The following is a 26,032-nucleotide window of genomic DNA, read 5'->3' as shown; positions in this document are numbered from 1 at the left end:
ACAGTCTCATTTAAGGCACTTTTTGATATTATTCATTTATATATAAACTAGAGGCCCGGTGCACAAAAATTTGTGCACTGGCGGGGGGAGGGGGTGTCCCTCAGCCCCACTTGTGCCCTCTCACAGTCTGGGACTCCTCAGGAAATAACAACCTGCTGGCTTAGGCCTGCTCCCGGGTGGCAGAGGGCAGACCCAATCCCTAGGTGCCTGCCCCGCAGTCCCTGGTCAGGCTCAGAGCAGGGCTGATTGGGAGTTGGGGCGCCGCCCCCTGTCATGAGCAGAGCAGGGCGGATCAGGAGGTTGCAATGCCACCCTCAGTCACGCTCAGGGTAGGGCCGATGGGGAGTTGGAGTGCCGCCCCCTGTCACACTCAAGGCAGGGTCGATAGGGAGGTTGCGGCGCCACCCCCGTCACGCACAGAGTAGGATCGATAGGGGAGTTGGGGCACCGCCCCCTGTCACACACAGAGCAGGGCCCATAAGGGGGATTGGGGCTCCGTACCCTGTCACACACAGAGCAGGGCCGATCAGGGGGTTGGGGAGCTCCCCCCTGTCACGCACAGAGCAGGGCCGATCAGGGGGTTGGGGAGCTCCCCTCTGTCATGCACAGAGCAGGGCCGATCAGGAGGTTGTGATGCCACATTCAGTCACACTCAGGGTAGGGCCAATGGGGGGGTTTGGGCGCCGCCCCCTGTCATACTCAAGGCATGGTCGATGGGGAGGTTGGGGCGCCGAACCATCACCCACAGAGCAGGGCCAATCAGGGGGTTGGGGCACTCCCCCCTGTCACACTCAGGGCAGGGACGATGGGGATGTTGCGGCTCGACCCGTCACACACAGAGCAGTGCCCGTGGGGGGGTTGGGGGACTGCACCCTGTCACACACAGAGCAGGGCCCATGGGGGGGTTGGGGCGCCTTCCCCTGTCATGAACAGAGCAGGGCAGATAGGGAGGTTGTGGCCCCACCCCCTGTCACACACAGAGCGCAGAGTGATCAGGGGGTTTGGGCACTGCCCCGTCACACTGCTCCAGGGGCCAGGAGGCCTCGTGGCTCCACTGATCCCGATGCTGGGAGGCATATTACCCTTTTACTATATAGGATAGAGGCCTGGTACATGGGTGGGGGCTGGCTGGTTTGCCCTGAAGGGTGTCCTGGATCAGGGTGGGGGTCCCCACTGGGGTGCCTGGCCAGCCTGGGTGAGGGGATGATGGCTGTTTGCAGCTGGTCACACCACCTTCAGGGTGGGGGGTCCCCACTGGGGTGCCTGGCCAGCCTGGATGAGGGGATGATGGCTGAAGGTCCCAACTGCTCCTTTTTTTCTTTTTCTTTTTTATTCTGGGCCAGCTTTAGCTCTGACTCCAGCTCTGAGGCTTCTGCTCCTGAAAGCAGGTAGTTGGTTTGTTTGGGTTCTATAATCGAAACAATGTTTAACTCCAGCTCTGAGATCCCAGCTCGCTGAAAGCAGGTTTCTGGGGTTTTGTTTAGCTTCTATATTTGTTACAATGTTTCAAACTGCAGGCTCAGAGGCCGGCAAGGCAGGCGGGGAACGTTGGTTTCCTCCGTCACTGAAGCAAGCAAGCCTCATGGTAGTTTCAAGCTGCCTGGCTGCCGGCCGCCATCATGGCTGACAGTTAATTTGCATATCGCCCTGATTAGCCAATGAGAAGGGTTGCGGTTGTACGCTAATGACCATGTTTCTCTTTTATTAGATAGGATGATACACTACGTATGTATGTGTGTGTGTGTGTGTGTGTGTGTGTGTGTGTGTGTGTTTGTGACTATAGTTTTTTTTTTTTAGATTTTTTAATCTTGTTTTGGGTGCTTCAGGCCATAAGCAATTTAAATCATTAACAGGTTAAATCTGTCAAATCTTTCTGGTTTTTGGTGACCATTTATGGGACAAAAGCCAGAGGTGCTAGATGTCCTCTTTGCATAAATGTCTATACAAAGAATTTCACATGTCCTACATGATTTCTGATCATCCCATTAACATTCATGCATGTAAAGAACATATTTACAATACCTGCTCCTAGAATCTGACTCTATTTTACATATAAACACAATGTACCTCTTATTTTCAGGAATCGAACATTTGTGCAATTGGAGGGAAAAGCATACTTTGTTTGATTAAGAATTTTACCAAGAGTTGTCATCCATTCTGGGATGGCACATGTCATTCTTGGTATTGAAGCTGTTAAGGCTACACAAATATCAGAATGCATCCATTACTCCACATTCAATGTGATTCTATACATACATAGGCAATTCCATTGTCTTCCAGTATATTTGTGTCTGAGCATTTATATTTTGAAATATATATTACATTATTCTTTGTTTGTTTTCCCTTATTTTAATTATATTACTTGCATTATTTGTCATTGTGTGTAGTAGATTATATTATTCATGAATTTCACTTCAGAATAAAAGATACACTGCAAAACATTTGTTATACAAAAGGACCATTGGGGTTGATAAGGTTCACAAACAGTGCCCTAGGTCTAATGGAGAAGATTCCCTGGATTCTAGGTCTTTGATATCCTCTCATCCCCACCAGAACTACAGATAAGCCCCCTTCTCTAATCCCAACAACACAGGGACTTATTCCCAAGACCCAGGGACTCAGCTGCATCTGTGTTCTCCCCTAAAACCCAGTTCTGAGGCTCTGACAGTTGCCCAAAGATAATTAGGCAGTGGTACAATGAAGGGATCAGAAACATATACACAAGGTACCATGTGCCCAGGATTTGCACAATGTAATACCCATCAGTTCTATTTTCGTGGTTTTTTAATTACCCTTTTAAATTCAAATGATCAATGACACCAGAACCTTTGTTATTAAAATAACATCAAAACAGTAAATTAATCAGTGTTTCAGCTGTGGATGTCCAAAAGCCTATTTTTAAAAAGGTGACTCAAAGCATTTTCTCATTGAAAGCAAAACAAGTCTTTCCCTTCAGTAACTATCATAAAATATTCACAGACTCTTAAGGAAAGCATCAAATTAAACATTTAAGTTTTGTCATAAACTTGCTTATCTGATCCTGCTTATAATAGAAAAGAAATTTATGATCTAGAAAGCATATCACTGGCTGGCACAAAGGATAAGCTGTTGATTTCTAAAATATATTGTAAAAGAGGTCCTGAGATATACCTTAATTTGTATTTGTCACAAAACAGTTTCTATCATATGATTCTGTCACTTTGGGGGTTTGTGGTGTGTGTTTTTTTGGTTTTTGGTTTTGGCAAGTCTTCATTTTATACAGTCTTCATTAGGTGGGAATTGGCCTGCATTAACATTCATATATAAAATACAATGTCCCTTTATTCTACATTGAGAAAGCCTCTCTCTCTCTCCCTCCCTCCCCCCCCCCTCTCTCCATAAGAAAAAACAACACTAAACACTGAACCATTAGTTTATTTTTTCATTACTTTCCATTGCCCTAGGAGCTGTAAAGATATTGCTACAACAAATGTCTGCTATTTTGTTGCCTATGGCTTCTAAGATTTTTATGGTTTTCCCATCTTACGTTCAAGTCCTTTATCCATTTTGAGTTTATTTTTGTGTATGGTGTAAGTTGGTGGTCTAGTTTCATTTTTTTGCATGTATCTGTCCAATTTTCCCAACACCATTTGTTGAAGAGACTGTCCTGACTCCATTGTATGCTCTTGCCTCTTTTATCAAATATTAATTGAGCATAGCGGCTTGGGTCAATTTCTGGGTTCTCTCTTCTGTTCCATTGGTCTATACTTCTGTTCTTGTGCCAGTATCAGGCAGTTTGAGAACCGTGGCTTTTTAATATAGCTTGATATCTGGTATTGTGATCCCTCCAACTTTGTTCTGCTTTCTCAAGATTGCTGCAGCTATTTGGGGTCACTACATCAAAATAAAAAGCATCTGCACAGCAAAAGAAACCATCAACAAAGAAACAAGAAATCCCACTGCATGGAAGAACATATTTGTCAATGTTATCTCCAATAAGGGTTAATCTCCAACATTTACAGGGAACTCATACAACTTAACAAAAGGAAGATAAACAATGCAACCAAAAAATGGGCTAAGGACCTAAATACAGGTCCTTATTTTGAAAGAGGACATACAGAAGGATAAGAGACATATAAAAACATGCTCAAAGTCACTAATCATCCAAGAGATGAAAATCAAAATGACAATGTGGTACCATCTCACACCTGTCAGAATGGCTATCATCAATAAATCAACAAACGACAAGTGCTGGAGAGGATGTGGAGAAAAAGGAATCCTCTTGCACTGCTGGTGGGAATGCAAACTGGTCAAACCAATGTGGAAAACAGTATGGCGTTTCCTTAAAAAATTAAAAATGGAACTCCCATTTGACTCAGTAAACCCACTTCTAGGAATATATCCCAAGAAAACAGAAACACCAATCAGAAAGGATATATGAACCACTATGTTCATAGCAGCATAATTTACAATAGCTAAGATTTGGAAACAGCCTAAGTGGTCATCAACAGATGAGAAGATTAGAAAACTATGGTACATCTACACAAAGGAATACTACACTGCTATAAAAAAGAAGGAATTCTTACCATTTGCAACAGCATGGATGGAACTGGAGAGCATTATGCTAAGTGAAATATCCCAGTCAGAGAAAAATAAATATAACATGACCTCACTCATTTTTGGAATATAAAGAACATTATAAACTGATGAACAAAAATAGATACAGAGATAAAAAAGTATTGAACAGACAAAATTCAGCAGGAAGGCAGGGGAGGGACGGGGGGTGGGGGGGGGGGCGCAGGGGTAAGAAATCAACCAAAGGACTGGTATGCATGCATATAAGCATAACCAACGGACACAGACACCAGGGGGGTGAGGGCATGTGCAGGGGGGGGGGGGGTGGGGAAGGCCGGGGGAAGGTCAATGGGGGAAAAAGGAGACACATGTATACCTATTTGTAAAAAAAAAAAAAAAAAAAAAAAAAAAAAGCAAAAAATAGTACTTTTAAAACCTAAAAAAAAAGAATTAACTCAGGAACCAAAAAAAAAATGCATTGTAACAGAAAAAAACAAACAAACAAAAAAGAATGAGCCATTAAAACAAGACAAAAACATGCTTGGGTAGTCCTGACAATGGTTCAGCAGTGTATCTCTTCAGGAACACAAAAACACCTATTGTAGAATGTTCAGGCTGGATTCTAGGATGGGAATTAGATATTCTTACCTTTCTTCTAATAATATCCAATGTCACCAACCTACAGAAAATCTACAGCAAGTTTTGTAGGATTGCTTCCCATTGCTTAGATTTTCACTGGTTACATCTAACTTTTCATTTTTTTCAAGTTAAATGTAAAACACTGCATTTCCATCTGTGTGAAAAGAAGCATTGTTCTCCAGCTGAAACAAATTTTTTTGTTATATAAAATACTATTTTCTCACAATGAATTATAGTATAAATTTAACTCTCAACCTGTGTTCCAGTTTGTTAAGACCTTTTCTAATCTACAATTTTAAATTCTGCTTTTTTTAAATAAAATATTTTACAATTTCTAGCCCAGCCGGAGTGGCTCAGTGTTGAGCATCAACCTATGAACCAGGAGGTCACAGTTCGATCCCCAGTCAGGGTACAGATGCCCAATTTGCGGGCCTGATCTCCAGTATGGGTCATGCAAGAGGCAGCCAATTAATGATTCTCTTTCATCACTGATGTTTCTATTTCTCTCTCCCTCTCCCTTCCTCTCTGAAATAAATAAAAATATATTTTATATGTATTTTTTGTCTTTTACAACTTCTAGTTTCTAAACCAGGTTTACAATATGTTACAAAACTGAATCTTAGAACCAATGAAATATTTTCCTTATAGATTCCATTTCAAATACGTTCATTGCAGATCTTAAGAGTAGAAAGTAAGTATGTGAAAATCCCAATTACACTAAGTCCTCACTTAACATTGTGGGTAGTTTACTGGAAACCAAAACTTTAAGCCAAATGATGATAACAAAACCCATTTTACCCTAGGCTAATGGATAGAAACAAGAGTTAAGTTCCTACCACATATTACTGGTCACAAAAACATCATCAAACTTCTAAATAAGACCCAAAACACTTCCAATATTAAACAGTGAAGTAAATGAGAGCTCTACATACATGTAAGAAAGACGAATAAAAACAAGTAAGATAATGATTTTCCACCCCACTGATTCCATTCCTGGTCTTGGGTGACCAGAGTCTCTCCCAGCAGGTCAGGATGCAAGCTGGGACCCACCTTGGCCAGGATGCCCTTCCATCATCACACGGCCACTCACACCCACACTCACTTAGACTCACTTCATCAGGCCAATTCACCTCACATACACAACTTTGGGATATGGGAGGAAACCAGAGCCCACAGAGTCCAGACATGGGGAAAACTTGACGTAGAAAAGTGGCCTTGTCCAGGAAGCAATATTTTTTCTTCTCATCTACGATACATATAAAACCCTAATATGCAAATAAACCAAACAGCGGAACAACTGAACAATCGAAGAACAGGTCACTATGACGTACACTGACCACCAGGGGACGAGCAAGAAACACGGCAGACGTTGGCCGTGGCGGGATGGTGGATCAGGTGAGCTGGGGCGCCAGACCAAGACAGGGCGTCGTCACTGTCATCAGGGCAAGCCTCTGGTGGTTACTGAAAATTCTTTGCTCCTGCATGCCGTAGTCCTGGCGGGTGCTCACACCTGCTGCCGACTCTCGCACCTGCTGCCGGCGCCAGCCCCGCTCACACCCACTGCCGGTACCATAGTGCTGGCACCGATCGCTTGGCATTGTCAGCAGGTGCGAGCAGCAGCTGCCAGCCCCAATCGTCCCTCAGGGTGTCTCCACCTCCCCTGCTTCTGAGGAGCAATCAGAGCTGGCAGCTGACTCTTGCACCCACTGCTGGCGCCTGAAGCTGGTCCTGATAGCTCGGCGCCATCAGCTGGTGTGAGCAGCAGCTGCTGGCCCCAATTGCCCCTGAGGACTTCTCCACCTCCCCCTGCTCCTGAGGGGCGATCAGGGCAACAGCTGCCACTCGCACCCACTGACAGCGCCAGCCCCACTCACACCTGCTGCTGGCACTGGCCCCAATCACTCTGCGCCATCCATGGGTGCGAGCGGGGCCAGCAATGTCAGCGCATGGGAGCGGCGGCAGCGGGGGCTGCTGGCAGACAGGTGACTGGAAACCACAGGGGGAGGGTTCAGGTGGGGGCGCAGAGGATGGGCTGAGATCCACCCTTGTGCCCACCGCAGCCTCTCAGCCCACAGTTCCTTTGAAGGTGCACAAATTTGTGCACTGGACCCCTAGTTGTTATAGATCAAAATGATGTTTTTCAGGTACCTACTGTATTCTGTTTTTCATTATTATTATTTGGGTGCGCAACATCTAAGCCATGAGCCTCTCCTGTGTATTTTGTTATTACTTCATCAGAGACAGCTCAGAGTAACCAAAAAAAGAAAAGTTCTCAACTGTCAACTATGTGGTTTCTTAACATTCTGAATAAACAGGAGAAAGAAGGGTTGTTTGTCTCACCCACTGACAAGTGAGAAAAATAAATGAAATAGTGTTTTGCTCTAAAATGACAACCTGCAGCAGAGACATGGTTAGCCCCCAGCTCCTTTTCCCCCTTAGTAACAGAACTTCAGTTCTGCTGGGAATAACAATGTGACCAATCTTAACCAAATGATAATATACTACATTTCCTGGCCTCCCTTACCAATAGAGTTACTCATGTGATATGGTTCCAGCCAATGAGATGTAAACACAGGTTTTGAATGAGACTTCCTATAAGCTCCTCTAAAGGAGGGACAAAATCAACTGGCACTGTCCCCTTTGGTACTTCCTCTACTTTGGAAAGTACATGTGATGGCTGGAGATTAACAACCATTTTACACCATCATGCAAAGACCATAAAACTGCAGACTTAGCTTTCACCTTCTATGAATTCGTATATCAAAGCCAGCAACTTTCTAACTATGCACTTTGCATTATATAAAGAAAAATAAAACCCCTATCTTATTTAAGCCTCCACTTTTTGGGTTTTCCATGACATGCAGCTGAATTTAATTCAAAGCAATACAATGTAATAGGAAAGAGAGATACAGAAAATGTTCTATAAAAAGCTACAAAAGAAGACACTAATTCTGACAAAGGCTGTATGGGAGTCCAAAGGATAAATATATAGAGAATGCAAACATATGAGTTGGTTCATTCCTTTGTTCAACTATCATTGTCAACCAGTGTACTAGGTGCTGGGATAAAAACATAGTGGCTGCCCCTTAGGAACTTTGAAATGGGGTACAGACAAATAGAAATGATTAAATACAGGGTTATTAACATGGGGCAGCCACACACAGCCATTCTGGGTCTTACAAGGAATGGCATCTTTTTCTAACACCCATAAAGGAGCCATCCAATCATCAAAGACTATACTCAAAGGCCTCAGCCCTTCAACTATAAAAACAGTAACACAAGTAAACACAGGGTACTTTGAGCAGGATTTGTACCCACAGGTAAGGCTATTAGCTAAAAGCACAGTTGCATATTACCCGTGGATTTGATTTCTCCTTCACTGCCACCTCATCCCAATTTTTCTGATCATAGACAACCATGCTTTAGTATAGTCTAAAATCAAAGTAATTTCTTTAAAATGGCCGAGAGGACACCTAAACCTAAGGGAAACCATAGTAAGAAACAGAAACAGTTTTAGTATCATGTCCTATGGTTGAAAGGTCATGCATTTTTTATTTCATTTGTTATCAGTTAATTTAACAACACTACTGAGTGACTAAAAATTAAGCAAGACTGTGTCTTCCACACTCAGAACATAGAGTAAAGGGAGAACTAAACACAAGAGTCTTTTTTTCCTCTGCTGTTGTATAAACACACACACACCAAGAATAAGTAGAATATCTTTCAAAACAAAACAATAGGAAATCACTCTTGGCTGAAAGCACAGGCTTAGATCATGTTGATTTCTTCTTTAATCCTGCTGAAGCAAGTTTCTGCATGCTTTCTGGGGCCTCCACCTACAGAGTTGTTAGGACAACAGCCAACACATATATTTAATTATGTAAGTATTCAATGCTATCAGCCAGCTGTTGCTAGTACATAATACACTGACCTCTTTCACTCACTCTCTTGCTTAAAATGGCAAAAACAAAGCAACTGTTGATGTAACAGTAATCATAAAATATGCAAAATACTGTTCTCCAAAAAGATTTTAGATAACTATAAAACTCAGTTTTGCATTTTAAAATGACTTACTACATCTGAACTGTTTTTTCTGTTCCTGATATGCAAATTAAGAAATCTTTCAACTGTAAATGTAACTTTTTTTTCATTTGTGGATTTTTTTTTTAATTTAACCAGCATTTCAACCCTCAAATATACTTTTTCCTTTATTTCCCATCAAATTTCTCACTGGCATATGTCACATAATAATATCCTTGCATTCCCATTCATCTCCATGTGTTTCCATGGTTAGGGGATAAGCAACTGAAGCCTGTAACAGGAAATTGGTCAAAATCTGCTCTGAATTATATAACTCATCCCCCTCACTTTAGGAATCAACAGAGAGCTCTTCATTTATGTTTCCAGAAAGCATGTTACTCCAATACCATTATTAACCCCAGACTAGCCAATGGGGGGTGAGGGGGGAAATAATACCAAAGTCCTAGCAACAACAGAACTAAACAAAACCATGACTTAAGTCTTGAATAATACTAATTCACATGTGGTACAAAAGAAGAAGACCTAACACATAAACAGCAACTTTTGCAGAGCAGTTTGGTCTTCATGAAAGCAGCTTTCCATTCACTAAATAACTCAGGGCCAACTGTTTACCAGGCACTGTTCTAGAGACAAGGAGTCCTTCAGTAAACGGCAAGACCATGTCATCGTCTGCATACATCTTACTGTTTGACTCATTCCACAGAGATCCTACACCTTTCTAACACTTCTACTTCTTCCCCCACGACAGCCATGTTGATTTCCTCCCCACTTTGGTCATATATCTGCTATTCTTTGCTCATTCATCAAAACTGAATTTAATACTCAAAGGTAAGGCAAGTGCTGTGATAATAATATAAGTGTATAGTTTAAAATATACTTAACATAAAATATATATACTTAACATAACATATATTAACAATGACCTGCTGATGCATGTGCAGCAGAGTGATGCTAAACTCTCTTCTAAAAAGAAAAGAATAGGTTCGATCTAACCATACAAACATGTATCGAGTGACTACAACTATTTGACAAACTCAAGGCCAAACATGACAAGGTTTTTATCTACAACTTTCTTACCCTCAGGATGAGATGCCTCAATTAATCTAATGGCCAAGATCCTGAAGCTGGCTAAGCTCACTGAGGCTGGCAGGAAAAACAGGGTCCTGCCATTCACAGCGGAGCTTCAGCCAGCATGACCAAGTGACTACTCCAAGAAAGGAGAAAAATTCTTACCCCTTTTACAACTTCCCTCTGGAAAGAAACTGTAGACCAACAGTGACAAACAGAAGTTTCTAACCTCATTTAGAACAACAAGGGACAGGTTTCTTCCCAGCCCATAAGCAAAACATAAAAAGCAAAACAAGCATATTTCTAAAGAGGGTCCTTTAAATACAATATTTGAGCTGGCCAGCATGGCTCAGTGGTTGAGTTTTGACCTATGAACCAGAAGGTCACAGTTCAATTCCTGGTCAGGGCAAATGCCCGGGTTGCGGGTTCAATCCCCAGGGTGTGGCATGCAGGAGACAGCCAATCAATGATTCTCTTTCATCATTGGTGTTTCTCCCTCTCACTGCCTCTCCCTTACTCTCTCAAATCAATAAAAATATGTTTTTAAAAAATTAAAAATACAATATTTGAAAATTAGAATGTTCTTTCCCCTTTTGTAAATATACAGCCTGTTCCTAACTAGGGATTCAAACTGGCTTTGGAGCACCATTCTTAGAATAATTGACAAGCAGTCTTTACTAATAGTATCTGTTTCCCAAGAAAAGAAAAATCATTACATGGTAGCGTCTCAGAATCAAAGACTCCATAAAAAAGGATTTTCCTGAGGTCAATAACCTGACCTCAAGACTCAATCTAGTAAAGAGGCAAATATGTAAACAAATAATAAAATGTAATATGCAACAATAGATGTTTGTATGGGATAAAGAGGAGCACAGAACAGAGGGTGATTAACTCTGTGGATCTTGGTGGTAAGGGGTTGGAGTTAGAAGGGAGATAACCTTTGATATGAGTTCCAAAAGATTAACTGGTTGCCAGGCAGAATTACATGAGGTATGTGAGTGTGAGTGTGAGTGTGTGTGCGCGCGCATGCGCGCGCATGCACACATGCATTTGGGGGAAAGGGAGAGCATGTTCCAGGGGAAAGAATATATGCAAATACATTATGTGTTTTAAAAATCACATAATATAAGGGAGAAGTAAAATTCTATAGATTAGCGAGAAATGAGGTCAGAAAAGTAGACAAGGAACAGATTTTTTAAAATACCTTGTTACAAAAAAAAAATACCTTTCTACACTAATATGTTTATCTATATGTATCCTGTGGATGAGAAGGAATTGTTACAGGAGAGGAAAGCATGGAGGAGAGGAAAACATGAAGTAGAAAAAAAAAAGAAGCTGAGAAAAGCTAAAAGTCTACTGTAATATTCAGAGCAAGAGATAATGAGGACCATAACTAAGACATTAACAATAGATATGGAAAGAAAGGATTAAATTCAAAAGATAGGGTCTAGTTCAGTGGTCAGCAAACTCATTAGTCAACAGAGCCAAATATTAACAGTACAACGATTGAAATTTCTTTTGAGAGCCAAATTTTTTAAACTTAAACTATATAGGTAGGTACATTGTTTTTAACTTAATTAGGGTACTCCTAAACTGGCCTTTGCTAAAAATGCCCTCAATCTGACTGAGGTAAGTTCATTCGCTGAGGTCGACACCTTCCAACTCTCCCATCCACACTCGTCTTGTATACTTGTTTCGTCTATCTCCTTTCGTTCATCTTCTCTGTATGTCCAAACCATCTCAATATACCTTTCTCAACCCTCAACACTATATCTTCTTTCACTCCACAACGTCTCCAACCGCCCAACCAACCGACACCCCCCACTTCTTCTAACGCCACTTCTTCAAAACAGACTCGCCCAGGCCGAAAACCGACTTCTGCGCATAGGCCACGAAGTTTCAATCACACTGTACATGCGTGCCCACACATGGAATTTTGTGGAAGAGCCACACTCAAGGGGCCAAAGAGCCGCATGTGGTTCGCGAGCCACAGGTTGCCGACCACTGGTCTAGTTTATCGCAATTTGATGAAACATGAGAACACAGTGGTTCACTGCGAGTGCCAAGAGGAACATTTTATTACCACACTAGAGGCCCAGTGCACGAAATTCGTAAATGGATAGGGTCCCTAGGCCTGGCCAGCGATCAGAGCTGATCAGGGCCTTCCGGCTGCCAGCCGGGGCCTTCCTTCATTCCGCCCCGCCCCCTGGTGGTCAGCACATGTCATAGCAAGCAATCAAACTCCTGGTCCCCTGATCGAACTCCTTTGCATATTATCCATTTAAATATATAAGATAAGCAATAAAACACTGGGCAAAAGGAAAGAGAAGGGAGAAGTCAAGAGGAGGAAGGAAAAGATATGTTAGAAGAAGAGTCAGTCCTTCAGTCCACAGAGAAAAACAGGGGAAAGAAACAGGGAACCAAGAAAAACTCCCCATCTATATGATGGATGACTATGCAAGCAAAGAAGATAAGCAATAGGAATGGAATCACTAGCTAGGGAAAGGGAGAGGTAATGAAGAGGTTCTGATGATTTGAAGTGCTAATGAGTCATCTAAATAAAGAAGTATAGGAAACAATGGGATACACAAGTCTGGATATTAGAAAGAGAGACTAAGGTCTGAAACAGAAATTTGGGAATAATCAGCATATAGATAGGATCTACACAATGGAAGTATATAGATGAGAAATGGTCAGGGGTAGTGTAAACTCATATTAAACACAGCACTATTTAGAGGGGGGAAAATCACATTGGACAGTACCTGATCAATAATACATACTAAGTCAAATAGTAAAATATTTTGAACTTTGCAAATAGAGGGAAACTTGTGGGTGGGCAAGGATAGCTGAAACAATAAGACTGTGACTGAAAAAGCTTACAATGATTCACTGTATGTGCTATTGACATTTTAAAAAATAACATAAAACTGATATTTAATTAAAGCTATTTCATACAACTAGAAAAGCTAAAATTAAAATATCTAAGTTTAAAGAAAATTCCACAACCTAAAGTATTAAAAAATAAGTTTAACAAAACAACTTCTGTTACCTAACTTGTTTCTTGCAAAAGGCCAAACTAAATCCCAATGTTTTATCTTCCAATGCCAAATTTTTTAATTAAAAAAGAAAAAGACCAGTTAAAATAGAACCAGTCAAGCTCTGGCCAGTGTGGCTCAGCTGGTTGAGCATCCTCCCTTGCACCAAAATGTTGCAGGTTTGATTCCTGGTCAGGGCACATGCACAGCTGTGGGCTTGATCCCTTGTAGGAAGTGTGCAGCCATTCAATGCTTCACTATTTTTTAAAAAAAATTGAACCAGTCAAATCTTTTATTTTATTTTTAACTGATAATGACTAACTGAAAGGGAAAGTTTTTCTCTATTCTTAAGTCAGCTTTTTTGAAGGCAATTTATTTTACAAATTCAAGTTGAAATAATATTCTGGTACCTTCCCCAACTTCAATTTACGATGAAGAACTCAAAGTTAAATCTACATGAAGCAAAAAAAATATTTTCATTATAGGAATAGCTATCCAATAATGAGGATGATCAACAGAATTCTATATAAGGAGCTTTCCTGTAGACAGAAGATATACAAAGCAGGTTTCCTCTGTCTCAAAACAAACTTCTTTGTCCATTTCTCTTTATATTTCCAATTGTTCTTTCCAGTAACTTCACTCAGATACCATCTATATTACCATGCATTTCTACAAGCAAAGATGGTTCAAAGAACTGGTGACTCTTGTCTATCTACTATCAGTATGGCTAAGCCACAATGCCCATTTGGGTTAATAATGCACAAGGTCAAACAGAGGTTGACAGTCCATGATCAAAGCAAGCTGGCTATTCTTTCTGTCATTTATATAGAACACACAAGATGTGTTTATTTTCACCAGCCTCTGCATGACCTCCTTTAGGTGGCATGGAAAAGATCCCACATTTCTATAAAGCATTAACTAAAGCCATTTTCTTATTAAGAGCAAATTTTATTTTTTTGAAACTTTTGATCTCTTTCAAAAACATCTTTGTCTGCTCAAGAACCCCTTAAGTTAAAGGCCATATGTCTAAATCAAATTGGCATAATGGATAAAACAAGGACAAGGCAACCACAAATGCCTCAGAGGAAAAGAGATGCATGCAATAGGCTGCCATCACCAATCATGGGCTGAACAAGTTTTCCAAAATTAGTAAAGGCAATAGCACTTAAGATTTGAAAGTCATGAGGCAGCAAAAAAAAATATTTTAACTGCATTTTTGCTATTTAGAACTCCTACTCTTTTATCAATCTGAACATCATTTATACAAACACTGTAAACCTTTAGTAATTAGATCACTAGTAGAAAACCAGTAGAAATAGTTAGCAGTACACCCTACAGATTAATACAGATATGCTTTTTCATACCAGATACTTTAATCAAATTAAGGAATCATTTAAAGATAGAGTGATTTGTTATCAGCGCTAGTTTATAAAATGAAGATTTCCCATTAATTTTAAGCCAATATTCTCTCTGACCAAGATTAAATAATATTCTTCCCAATACTGTTTATACTGTGCAGTTGCAAAACTAATATTTTGACCACCACCAGGAGAAATAGCCCACACTCCCGCCTCCCCTCCCCGCCCAAAGAAATCTGTCCATGGCCATCTTGTCAGAAATTCACAATCAATTCATGGGTCTTCATCAATGAAAATGGATTAATCATATGGAAGACAGTAAATCCCTCAGAGTCATTTTTCTTTACTCCTGTTAAAATAAGATGGTCTAGCCCTGGCTAGTGTAGTGCAGTTGCTTGGAGCACTGTCCCGTACATCAAGGTGGCGGGTTTGATTCCTGGTCAGGGAACATACCGAGGTTGCAGGTTCAATCCCTGGCTGGTCAGGGAACATGTGGAAGTTCAGGAAGAAACCAATCTCTGTCTGTCTGTCTGTCTGTCTGTCTATCTATCTATCTATCTATCTATCTCCCCCCTTCCCGCCTCCATCCCTTCCACTCTTTCTAAAAATCAATGGAAAAAAGATCTTCAGGTGAGGATGAAATTAACAAAACAAAACAAAAAACAGATGACCAACAGTGGGGATGAGTGGCAAAGTGAAGCAATCATTATTTATAGGTGGTCCCAGTAAGAAAAAAATAGGTCCTAGCTCTTCCTTGTAATCTTTGCATTTGAGCATATGGGAATGAGTGCAACAAAACAAGGAGAAAGGAAATCCTTGTCCGACTCTCCTTGAATTTGTATCTTGCCTTACTAACCTGGGTAGGAATGCATGCAAGAGAGGAGGGTGAAGGGAAAGGATAGAACTGAAACTGAGAGAAGGTTTGATTCCAGTCAAGAACATGTACCTTGGTTGCGGGCATATCCCCAGTGTGAGGTGTGCAGGAGGCAGCTGATCGATGTTTCTCTCTCATCGATGTTTCTAACTCTCTATCCCTCTCCCTTCCTCTCTGTAAAAAATCAAAAAAGATAAATAGGTAGCATGACAAGGTATAATGAGTTTAAGAACTATTCATCTTTGTTGTTCTTTGTTAGGAGATGATGACAAGGGGGAAAGCAGCTAAATAAAGCAAAATGCTTGACAAGAGTAGGTAATCTATTACTGAAAGTTTTCAAATGTATAAATGTCACTTAAATTTGATGTTTTCTCAATGTCAATTTATTACTGTGCTTTTTTTACAGCATTGTATTTATTTTGGAAATAAACCAAATGTTAGCTTAGGTGTTAACAAGAACTAGTTGCAATCATCAAATGTCTTCAAAGCCATAATTTTTAAAAATACTTAATCAACTCTAATATTGTTTTTAAATTATCTTCCAATCAAGCAGAATAGTGCATTAAAGGAATCTGTGCTTGCCTGCACTGGCTCTGGTTAAAATGACAACCTTTCTCATATGGTTACCTCACTTAATCATTCAAACACCATATCCTTACTCTGAGCCACATTCACAACACAGTTTACGTGCATAACAAAATCCACTAACACAAGTTAAATTTGAGTTTTTAAACTTATAGAAACAATCTAGAAGTATATCCATTAACCCTATATAATAAAAACCTAATATTATGTTAAGTGTCCAGCAGACCGGTCAGCTATTCAACCAATCAAAGCATAATATGCTAATGATATGCTAAGGCTGCTCAACCACTCGCTATGACATGCACTGACCACCAGGGGGCAGACAGTCAACTAGTGGACCAGTCACTATGACATGCACTTACCACCAGGGGGCAGATGGTCCAACCGGTACGTTGGCTTGCTGCTGGGGTCCAGCCAATCGGGACTGAGCGAAGATGAACCAGACACACCCTGGAGCCCTCCCGCAATCCCTCCCTGGTTGGCCAACCTCCCGTGTCCCTCCCCAGCCCCGATTGTGCACCTGTGGGGTCCCTCAGCCTGGCCTGCACCCTTTCACAATCCAGGACCCCTTGGGGGATGTCAGAGTGCCAGTTTCGGCCCAATCCCGCAAGCCAGGACAAGGGAACCTACTGGTGCACGAATTTGTGCACCGGGCCTCTAGTTAGATTATAAAAGTACCAATTACAGAAACTAAACCTTTGGGGTCTTAGGGGTATCAGTAGCACTAAAATACCTTTATATCTTATTTACTTTCCTAAAGGAGGAAAAATGGATAATCTGAGAACATAAAATCAAAAGCATTCTTTGAAAATGAGCAGCATCTGATAAACATAACCCTCTGCTCCTGGCTTAACTCCTCCTTCTCCTGCTCCTAAACATAACCCACATTACACTGTTCCATCCCACATCACGACCACCTCCTCTGCGTCCCACCACAGTTCTGGAAAGAACTCTTCTTTGCTCCTTCTGTAATTTCTGATGTGAGGATGCCATTACATTCAACTATGACAATTTCTATGCAAACAATATAAAATCCATATCACTACAGTGGTATCTACCTCAATTCTACAACTGCTTACCTGACATCTTTATCTGGGAAGCAGAGTAATAAAATTACTAAACATACAGACTCCTAGTCAGACTGCCTACATTAAAATCCCACCTAACCCCATTTATGAACCAAACAGTCTTAGGAACTTCATATATGAAAGAGAGGCTCTTCATCTGTCAAATAGAAATAAAATTGAAATCTACAATGTGACAGCCTGCAAAAATTAAGCTAGATAATATCCAATTGATGTAAAGCACTTTGAGTAGTCTGCCACAAAGAATACAATCAATAAAAATAAAAGACGATCCACTATTTTAATATAATATTTAGCTGTGACTTCAAATACAACATGATTAAAACCAAAACATGTCTTCCCTCTAACTGAACCCCCTTTCTGGAATTCCCTATATCATTCTAGTCAAAAATCTAGATGTCATATTCAATAATGCTAAAAGTGTAAAGAATTCTTCTTTCCGGGAAACTAAGATGGCGGCATAGATAAACACCAGGAAATAGTCGCCTCCCACAGCAATTGAAAATTATCCCAAAGGACGGAGCAAACATCGTCCAGAAAAACAGGAAGGCTGGCTGAGTGTAATTTCTACAACTAGAAGAAAAGAAAAGCACGCTGAGAGCCAGAGGAGCTGCGGAGGCTGAGTGCAGAGGTACGGCGGCGGCTCGCGGGCGCGGAAAGGGGGTGGCACCAGAGGACGCGGCTGTCTTTTTGAATCACAAGCTCCCGACTGCTCTGAACTCCGGTTCTGGGAAGTCTCTGGGGACCCAGGACTCATACGGGGAGAGGCTGGTCTGTAAGGCGGCAGCGGGCGAACTTGAGGGCGGATTTCCCTCAGAGGTGCTTGCAGCCGTTACCGGGACACTGAGACACGCGACTCCAGGCGAGGAGAATCAGCCATTGCTTCTTTCTCCGCCCTTTTGACTCCCTGAGACCCCGCCCCATCCAGGCTGCAGCAGAGGCTTTTGCATGTGAATGTACCTAACTATAGCCCAGCCAAGCAGACCCGGAACTTCCAAGAGAAGGCCCAAGGCCCCGCAGCGGCTTGCATTGCTTCACAGCTGAGCCTCTTCGTGGCCCCGGCTGTGAGGCCTCAGGCAGGGGCTGAATTAGCACCTCCTTAGATCCAGGAGCCACTGTACCCAGTGGTCAGAGGAGGACCATTCTCCCACTTCAGACACAGCTGCTTCCCACAGCCAATTGGCCTGGAGGTCAATTCCTCCCAGTGATCCTACAACAACCAAGGCACCAAGAGTGCACCAAGAGTGTCCACCCCAGGTAACTGGGGAGGCTGAGCCACTGGGCCCTACAGGACACCTGGCGCGCAGGGCCACTCTATCAACACAGGGAAGCAGCCAAAATGAGGAGACAAAGAAACAGGTCACAATTGGCAGAAACGGAGGAGGCCAGACGACTGGATATAGAGTTCAAGGCCACGTTTATAGGGTTTGTCAAGAATTTTATGGAAACCGCCGATAAATTTAATGAATCCCTCAAGGAGTATAGTGAGACCATGGAGGACATGAAAAAGGACCAACTAGAAATTAAGCATACACTGATTGAAATAGAGAATAATTTACAGAGATCCAACAGCAGACAAGAGGATCCCAAGAATCAAGTCAAAGATTTGAAATACAAAGAAACAAAAAATACCCAACCGAAAAAGAAAAAAGAAAAGAGATTCAAAAAATATGAAGATAGTGTAAGGAACCTCTGGGACAACTTCAAGCGTACCAACATCAGAATTATAGGGGTACCAGAAGGAGAGAGAGGGCAAGATATTGAAAACCTTTTTGAAGAAATAATGACAGAAAACTTCCCCCACCTGGTGAAAGAAATGGACCTACAAGTCCAGGAAGCGCAGAGAACCCCAAACAAAAGGAGTCCAAAGAGGACCACACCAAGACACATCATAATTAAAATGCCAAGAGCAAAAGATAAAGAGAGAATCTTAAAAGCAGCAAGAGAAAGACAGTCAGTTACCTACAAGGGAGTACCCATACGACTGTCAGCTGATTTCTCAACAGAAACCATGCAGGCCAGAAGAGAGTGGCAAGAAATATTCAAAGAGATGAATAGCAAGAACCTGCAACCAAGATTACTTTATCCAGCAAAGCTATCATTCAGAATGGAAGGTCACATAAAGAGCTTCACGGATAAGAAAAAGCTAAAGGAGTTCATCACCACCAAACCAGCATTATATGAAATGCTGAAAGGTATTCTTTAAGAAGAGGAAGAAGAAAAAGGAACTCTTACCATTTGCCACAGCATCGATGGAACTGGAGAGCGGATAAATACCACAAGATCTCACTTGTTTGTGGAATATAATGAACAACATAAACTGATGAACAAGGACTGATCCAGAGACGGAGAGGCTTTGATTGGACTGTCGGGCCTTGGAGGGAAGGTAGGGGAGGGTGGGGGCAAGGGGGAAGGATCAACCAAAGGACTTATATGCAAGCATATAGGCCTAACCAATGGACACGGACAACGGGGGGGTGAGGGGATGAGCGGGGGGGGGGGGGGGGGGAGGGTACACATATGTAATATCTTAATCAATAAAAAAATATATTTAAAAAAAAAAAGAATTCTTCTTTCTCAAGTCGACTCCTTCCTTTCAACTCTGAATGCGGCCACCAAAAAGGAGGCATCAGTACCTGGACTACTGCAAGTCTGTCCTAGGGACTCCTGATCTAGACTCATTTATACCCAACCATCCTTCACACTGCTGCATGATATAACCCCGAGACCAAGAGAGTAGGCACATTTAGAAAATTATTTTTTTTTAATTTACCTTTTACAATAGCATAAAGATAAAAAAGGACTGCACAGGTAAAAGGAGAAAGAATAGAATACTTTTTAAATTAGTGATACTGGAACAATTCAGTACCTATGTACACTTTTAGGGAAAAAATTCTGAAAGATTCACAGGAATGCCCTGGCTGGCTCAGCTCAGTGATGAGAGTCTCAGCCTGTGGACCAAAAGGCCTCTGGTTCAGCTGCAGGTGGATCCCTGGCAAGATCAGGGTGCATGTAGGAACCATCCAATGGATGTCTCTCTCTCACATCAGTTTCTCTCTCTCTTTGCCTCCCTCCCTTCATCCCTCCTCTCTTTCAATCTGTCTCCCTCTCCTCCTTCCCTTCCACTCTATCTAAAAAAAATCAGTGGAAAAAATATTCTCAGGTGAGGATTAACAAAACAAAAAAAAGAAGACAACTCAATGTAGTCAAAATCAAAATCACTTGAAATTATATGGAAGGGCAAAGAAAAGCCAAGCCACCCTTAAAGAAAAACAAAAACACATGAACATTCTCAAATATCAAGACTTAATATAAATCTATACTAATTATGGCTGTGTACAATAAGTATCATAATAAAGAAATAGAATAATAAAAAATAAATAAAACCCAGAGATAGACCCAAGCATCTATGGACACTCAATATGACAGAGTGGGTAATCTATATATATAAAAAGCCAGTGACTGGAACGCCGTAACAACCAGAATGACCGGTCACTATGATAGTCACTGTGGCCAGTGAACCAGCCGGATCCCGGGGTGGGGCCGGCGGCCAACTCCCCCGCAGCCCCTCCCCCCAGCCGGCCCTGCCCCTGATTGACCTCTTCCACCCCAATCAAGGGCAGGGTGGCCGGCCAATCTCCCCCCCCCCCCGAAGCCCTTCCCCCAAGCCGGCCTCGCACCAGATTGGTCTGCCCCATCCCAATAGCCCACAGCTCCTCTCCCCAGCCAGCCCTGCCCCCGATAACCCCCCAACCCCAAAAGGGGGCAGGACCGGCCGGCCAACCTCCTGCAGCCCTTCCCCTGGCTGGCCCCACCCCCAATGGGTCCCCACCACCCTGATCGGCCCAAAGCCCCTCCCCCCTGCTAGCCCCGCCCCTTATTGCCACCCTACCCCAACAGGGGGTGGGGCCAACCAGCCAACTGCCTGTGGCTCCTCCCCCAGCCGGCCCAACCCCCGATCTTCCCCCCCACTCCGATAAGGGGCAGGGCAGGCGACCAACCACCCATGACCCCTCCCCCAGGCCACTGGCCCCTGATCGCCCCCCCCACCCCAATCAGGGACAGGGCCCACCAGCCACTTGCCCTTGGCCCATCCCCCAATCGGGCCCAACCCTGATTGGGCTCCAATCGGGGCAGGCCGGCCAGCCGGCCAACCTCCCATTATCTCCTCCTCCCAACAGGCCCAGCCCCAATCTGCCCCAATTGGGGCCGGGCCAGCCAGACCCCACCCGTGCATGAATTCGTGCACTGGGCCACTAGTTCATAGCTAAGGGGAGAAAGGATAAATCTTTTAAAAACAAAAACAAAACAATAAATGATACTGGAAAAATTTGGATCCTACATGAAAAATAATAAAACTTTTTTGAAATTTAAAATAAACTGGACCCCTTTCTAGCACCATATAAGCAAACAAAAAAGTCAACTCCATACAGATTATAAATCTGTGCAACGAGTAAAAACCATAAGACTTTTAGAAGAAAATACTGGAGAATACCTTAACTTCAGGGTAAGGAAAGAGTTCTTAAACAATAATAGCATACACTCAAAGGAAAGACATTAATGTTAAACCAAAATTTATCTCCAGCACTAAAGAAAGTGAAAAGATAAACCACAATTGGTATCTGCAACATGTGTAACATGTAATGATTAGTATCTAGTCTACATGTAACATATTCCCACAAATAAATAAAAGACAATTCAACAGGAAAAAAATTTTAAAGCCATTTCACAAAAAAGGAAAATCCAAATGGCCAATAAACATAAAAGATGCTCAACATCATTAGTAACCATGGAAATGCAAATTAAAACCACACTGAGATACCATCTCCACCACTAGATTGTCAAAAGTTAGATGTCTGGCCATATCAAGTATCAGCAAGAATTGAAAACAACTACCCGCATCCATTAGTGGTGGGAGTGAATGACACATGCATTTGGGAAGAGTCTGGCATTATCTACTAAAGTTTGACTATGTACATATCCATGACCCAATAATTCAGCTCCCCGTTACACAGCCTAAAATAAGTCTTCCACATGTGCACCAGAAACCATGTTCAAAATATTCATAGCAGCAGTCTTCATTCATACAAGGAAAGTCCTGGAAAACCTCAACTCTATAAACAATAAAATGGATAAATTGTGGCAAACTCATGCAACAAGGAACCAGAAAAATTTTATATCCATCAACATGGATAAATCATGGATTTGCTTAGGAAAAGAAGCAAATCTCAGAACATCAAAAGTTTAAGTCCAATAAATAAGGTCTAAAACAGGGCAAAACTAAACAACCAATTGTTTAGAGATATACTTAACAGATGATAAATTTACTAATAAAGCAATGGAATGACACACAGAAACCAGGATAAAATTTTCTTTTTAGGGTGTGACTGAAAGAGGGACACATGAGAATTTCTAAGGTCTTGACAACATCATATTACTTATGCTGGGTGGTGGACATATTAATGGCAATATTATTATTATTTAAACTATAGGTTTCATAAATCTTATATATGTATATTTCATAATAAAACCAATTTGAGAAGAGAGGGGTATGAGTTTTAGATCGAAGTTAGGAGGTGAAGAATCTCAAGTCTGGCTAGGAAGGCAAGAAGAAAAATCCGACAATAGCTAAAATGGATACTTGGGGTGATTAGGCCTGAGCATATTATTTAAATGTCAATGAAAAGGTACCAATGGGACTGCAGAGGTAGAAAAGATAGGAGAATGAGGAAATAGTTTATGAAATGAGATTTCTAAGAAGGTGGGTAGGCTAAAATTCAGAGCACATGTGAACAGAAGATATTCTTTCACTTTAAACTTGAGGGGACAAAGCAAGAACCAAGGGCTTACATGCTCATCTCCCCCAACAATCTCCATTTCCCTTGCATTACTAGCACCTAGAACAGTGCTAATGGTCAGGGGAGAGAAAAGAGGCTAAGGACTGCTCTGGGTAGGTTCAGGAAGTACAGAATGGATTACCTGAGAAGAGTACATTTTTAATACTTAACAAATATTCCAATCACCTATTAGCTAACTTCGCAAATATACAAATCCCCTATTACAGTGGTCGGCAAACTGCGGCCCCTTGAGTGTGGCTCTTCCACAAAGTACCACGTGCGGGCGCGCACGTACAGTGCAATTGAAACTTCGTGGCCACACTCAAGGGGCCAAAGAGCCGCATGTGGCTCGCAAGCCTGTTTGCCGACCACTGACCTATTAGAAAAGTCTACATTAACATTTCCTTCTTTAGCAGATAAATGCAAAAACAATATATTAAAATCCAATTTATACTTTTTTGATGCATACCGAATATTGATATTATTAGCAATCTTTTAAAAGCTAATTTCCTTAAATCAAGTCTTACCTCACTTGTAAAAAAATTAACTTCTACTTACTTAATTGAATTTCTAAAGTGGTCTTCCGCTGGGTTTTTTACAGTGCAACTATTCAGGAGCCATAAATCTGCGTCTGATGCATTTTCTGTTAAAAAAAAAAAAAAGTAAGAAAGAAAGAAAGAAAAGTGTCACATTTAATCGGTCAGAAATATCCAAGTGCTTATTTAAGTAGCACTGGAACTGGTGGTGGAGAGCGGAGAGAGGTAGAGAAGAAAGGCAAGTAAACAGGCAATTACAATACAGTAGGTAACTGCTGTAATGTGGAAATATTAATGAGAAATAGATATTTTAAATGTATAACCTCTGCTATTATCTTTTCATTTAAAATATCAAGAGGATCAACATTTGCTTCCTGTATTTCCAATACTTGAGAGTATTTAATAACTTCCAAAAACTAAAGTGAAACTGTCTTAAACTTGCCTCTGAATAGAAAATTGCCCCTTTGGGACTGCACGGTAATATTTTTCAAGCTCATGTATTATCATACACTGAATATTCTTCAGTTTGAGAAGTTATTAAAAATATAATTTGTCCTCCTTGTAAACGTTAAAGACTAACCTTAAACTGAGGCTTTTATTCCTCTCAACAATTTATTAGATATTGTTACATACTATAATAAACTCACCAGCAGTGCAACACATCACCCAAACCCATTGTGTTTATAGACATGAATTTACAAATGCCTCAAGAGCTTGACGCTATTCCAACTACCTTGCTGCCTTAAAGGACTTACACTTTAAAATAGGATTACCACAATGAAAGGAAAACCAAAATTGAAAACTGCCGTACCTTCAATGGTATTTTAGTAAGAACCAAAGCTGAGGTCAAAACACATGAAGAACTAAGAGGACTAAGGGATGCCTGTATGTACAACCTCCATGCTAGAAGGGGGCTTCACGTGCGAGCATTACATGAGAGGGTGGGGGAGCACATCAAAGCTTTAGTAACTTGGCAAAAACTTCTCGCCCAAAATTTTATTATAAAAAATGATAAAATGTTTCTATAAAGATCCAAAAATTCTTGAAATGCTAAAAAGGCAAGGGAAGTTCCTTATTACTATACTCATCTCACTCCTCCTATTCATCCCCACCCCGCACCACCACCACAGTGTATGTCCCACTCAACAGCAGAGTGGCCTTTCATAAAACATAAATTTGATTATGTCAACTTCCCTGCTTAAACTTGGAAATGATGGGCATTCACCTACCTCCTCTAGTTCCCTCCAAATGATTCCCCACAATGCCATCTGAAAGATACTCCTCTAATATCAATCTGACTGTAGCACTTTGAAATCTTCCAATGATTTTATGGTGATATTCAAGGCCTATCCAGATCTTCAACTTCAATATTCATTTCTCCCCAATTTCAATATTCATTTCTCCCTAAATTCATCCGTCTCTCCAGCCACACCAAACCACCTGAAATTCCTAAACCTTGTGACTAGAATACCTTTATTTTCTTCAGAATGGCAACTCAGATAGCCCTTCATCTGCCCATCCACCTTCAGTTTCAGCTAAAGGTTTCTTAGATGCCTCTTCTCTGCACTCCCACAGTAGACTGCATAAAGCATTCTGGCACTTCATAATTGCGTATTAAAATAATTCATTTTTCCAGCCTGTACTTATTACTAGTTAAGAAATACTGAAGACAACATTTTTATCTGAATGTCCAGGACCTAACACAGTAATGGCACAGAACAGACATTCAAGTAACCATGGAACACTAAAGAGTATACAAGTAGGTTCAAGAAGAAAGATGACAGAGGCATAATGTGTGAGACCTACATACCAACCTCCTAAAGCTCTGAGGTCATGCTAATTATTTGAAATGAGCTTCAAGTAAGTCACCAATTTATTTAACAACAATTTAGAGCTAACACTTTATCATACTCATAGCTATATCCCCAGCAGTTATGACAGTGCCTGGTACATAGTGGGTACTCATTAATGTACTAAATGAATGTGGAGTTTGGAAAGACAAAACAAAACTATGAGCAATATATTATATCTGTTAGCTCATGGCAAAAATATAAAGACTGTGGATTTATTTAAAACAAATAGCCCGGCCAGCATGGCTCAGGGTTGAGCACTCATCTATGAACCAGGATGTCATGGTTCAATTCCTGGTCAGGGCACATGCCCGGGTTGCAGACTTGATCCCCAGTGTGGGGCATGCAGAAGGAAGGCGATCAATGATTATCTCTCATCATTGATGTTTCTATCTCTCTCTCCCTCTCTCTTCCTCTCTGAAATCAATAAAAACAAACCAACAAAAACCTAAAGGCAGAACTACTTGTGCCAGATGTCAGGTTGGTATCCTGGTACATTCTTCTATTCAGTCACCATAAAGCCACCAGATAACTCAACAAAAGCTGCTCAAGGAGAACTTCAGCAATATA

General features: G+C 41.4%; 1 protein-coding gene across 3 annotated transcripts in view; it reads right to left on the bottom strand.

Annotated features, from left to right (window-relative positions):
- CDKAL1 (CDKAL1 threonylcarbamoyladenosine tRNA methylthiotransferase) overlaps positions 1 to 26,032 on the bottom strand; it is a gene marked incomplete at its 5' end in the record, with an annotated part of 671,369 nt that overhangs the window by 542,292 nt on the left and 103,045 nt on the right. For all 3 annotated transcript variants that reach the window (XM_081086812.1, XM_081086813.1, XM_081086811.1), the window contains one exon: positions 23,635 to 23,719. In XM_081086812.1, the coding sequence (XP_080942938.1) occupies positions 23,635 to 23,719 (85 nt within the window). The remainder of the gene's footprint in view (positions 1 to 23,634; positions 23,720 to 26,032) is intronic.

This window comes from Myotis nattereri, assembly GCF_964212035.1.
Source record: "Myotis nattereri genome assembly, chromosome: 3".
In the NCBI taxonomy this organism is placed as follows: Eukaryota; Metazoa; Chordata; class Mammalia; order Chiroptera; family Vespertilionidae; genus Myotis; species Myotis nattereri.
This window is presented reverse-complemented; position numbering and strand designations above follow the sequence as displayed.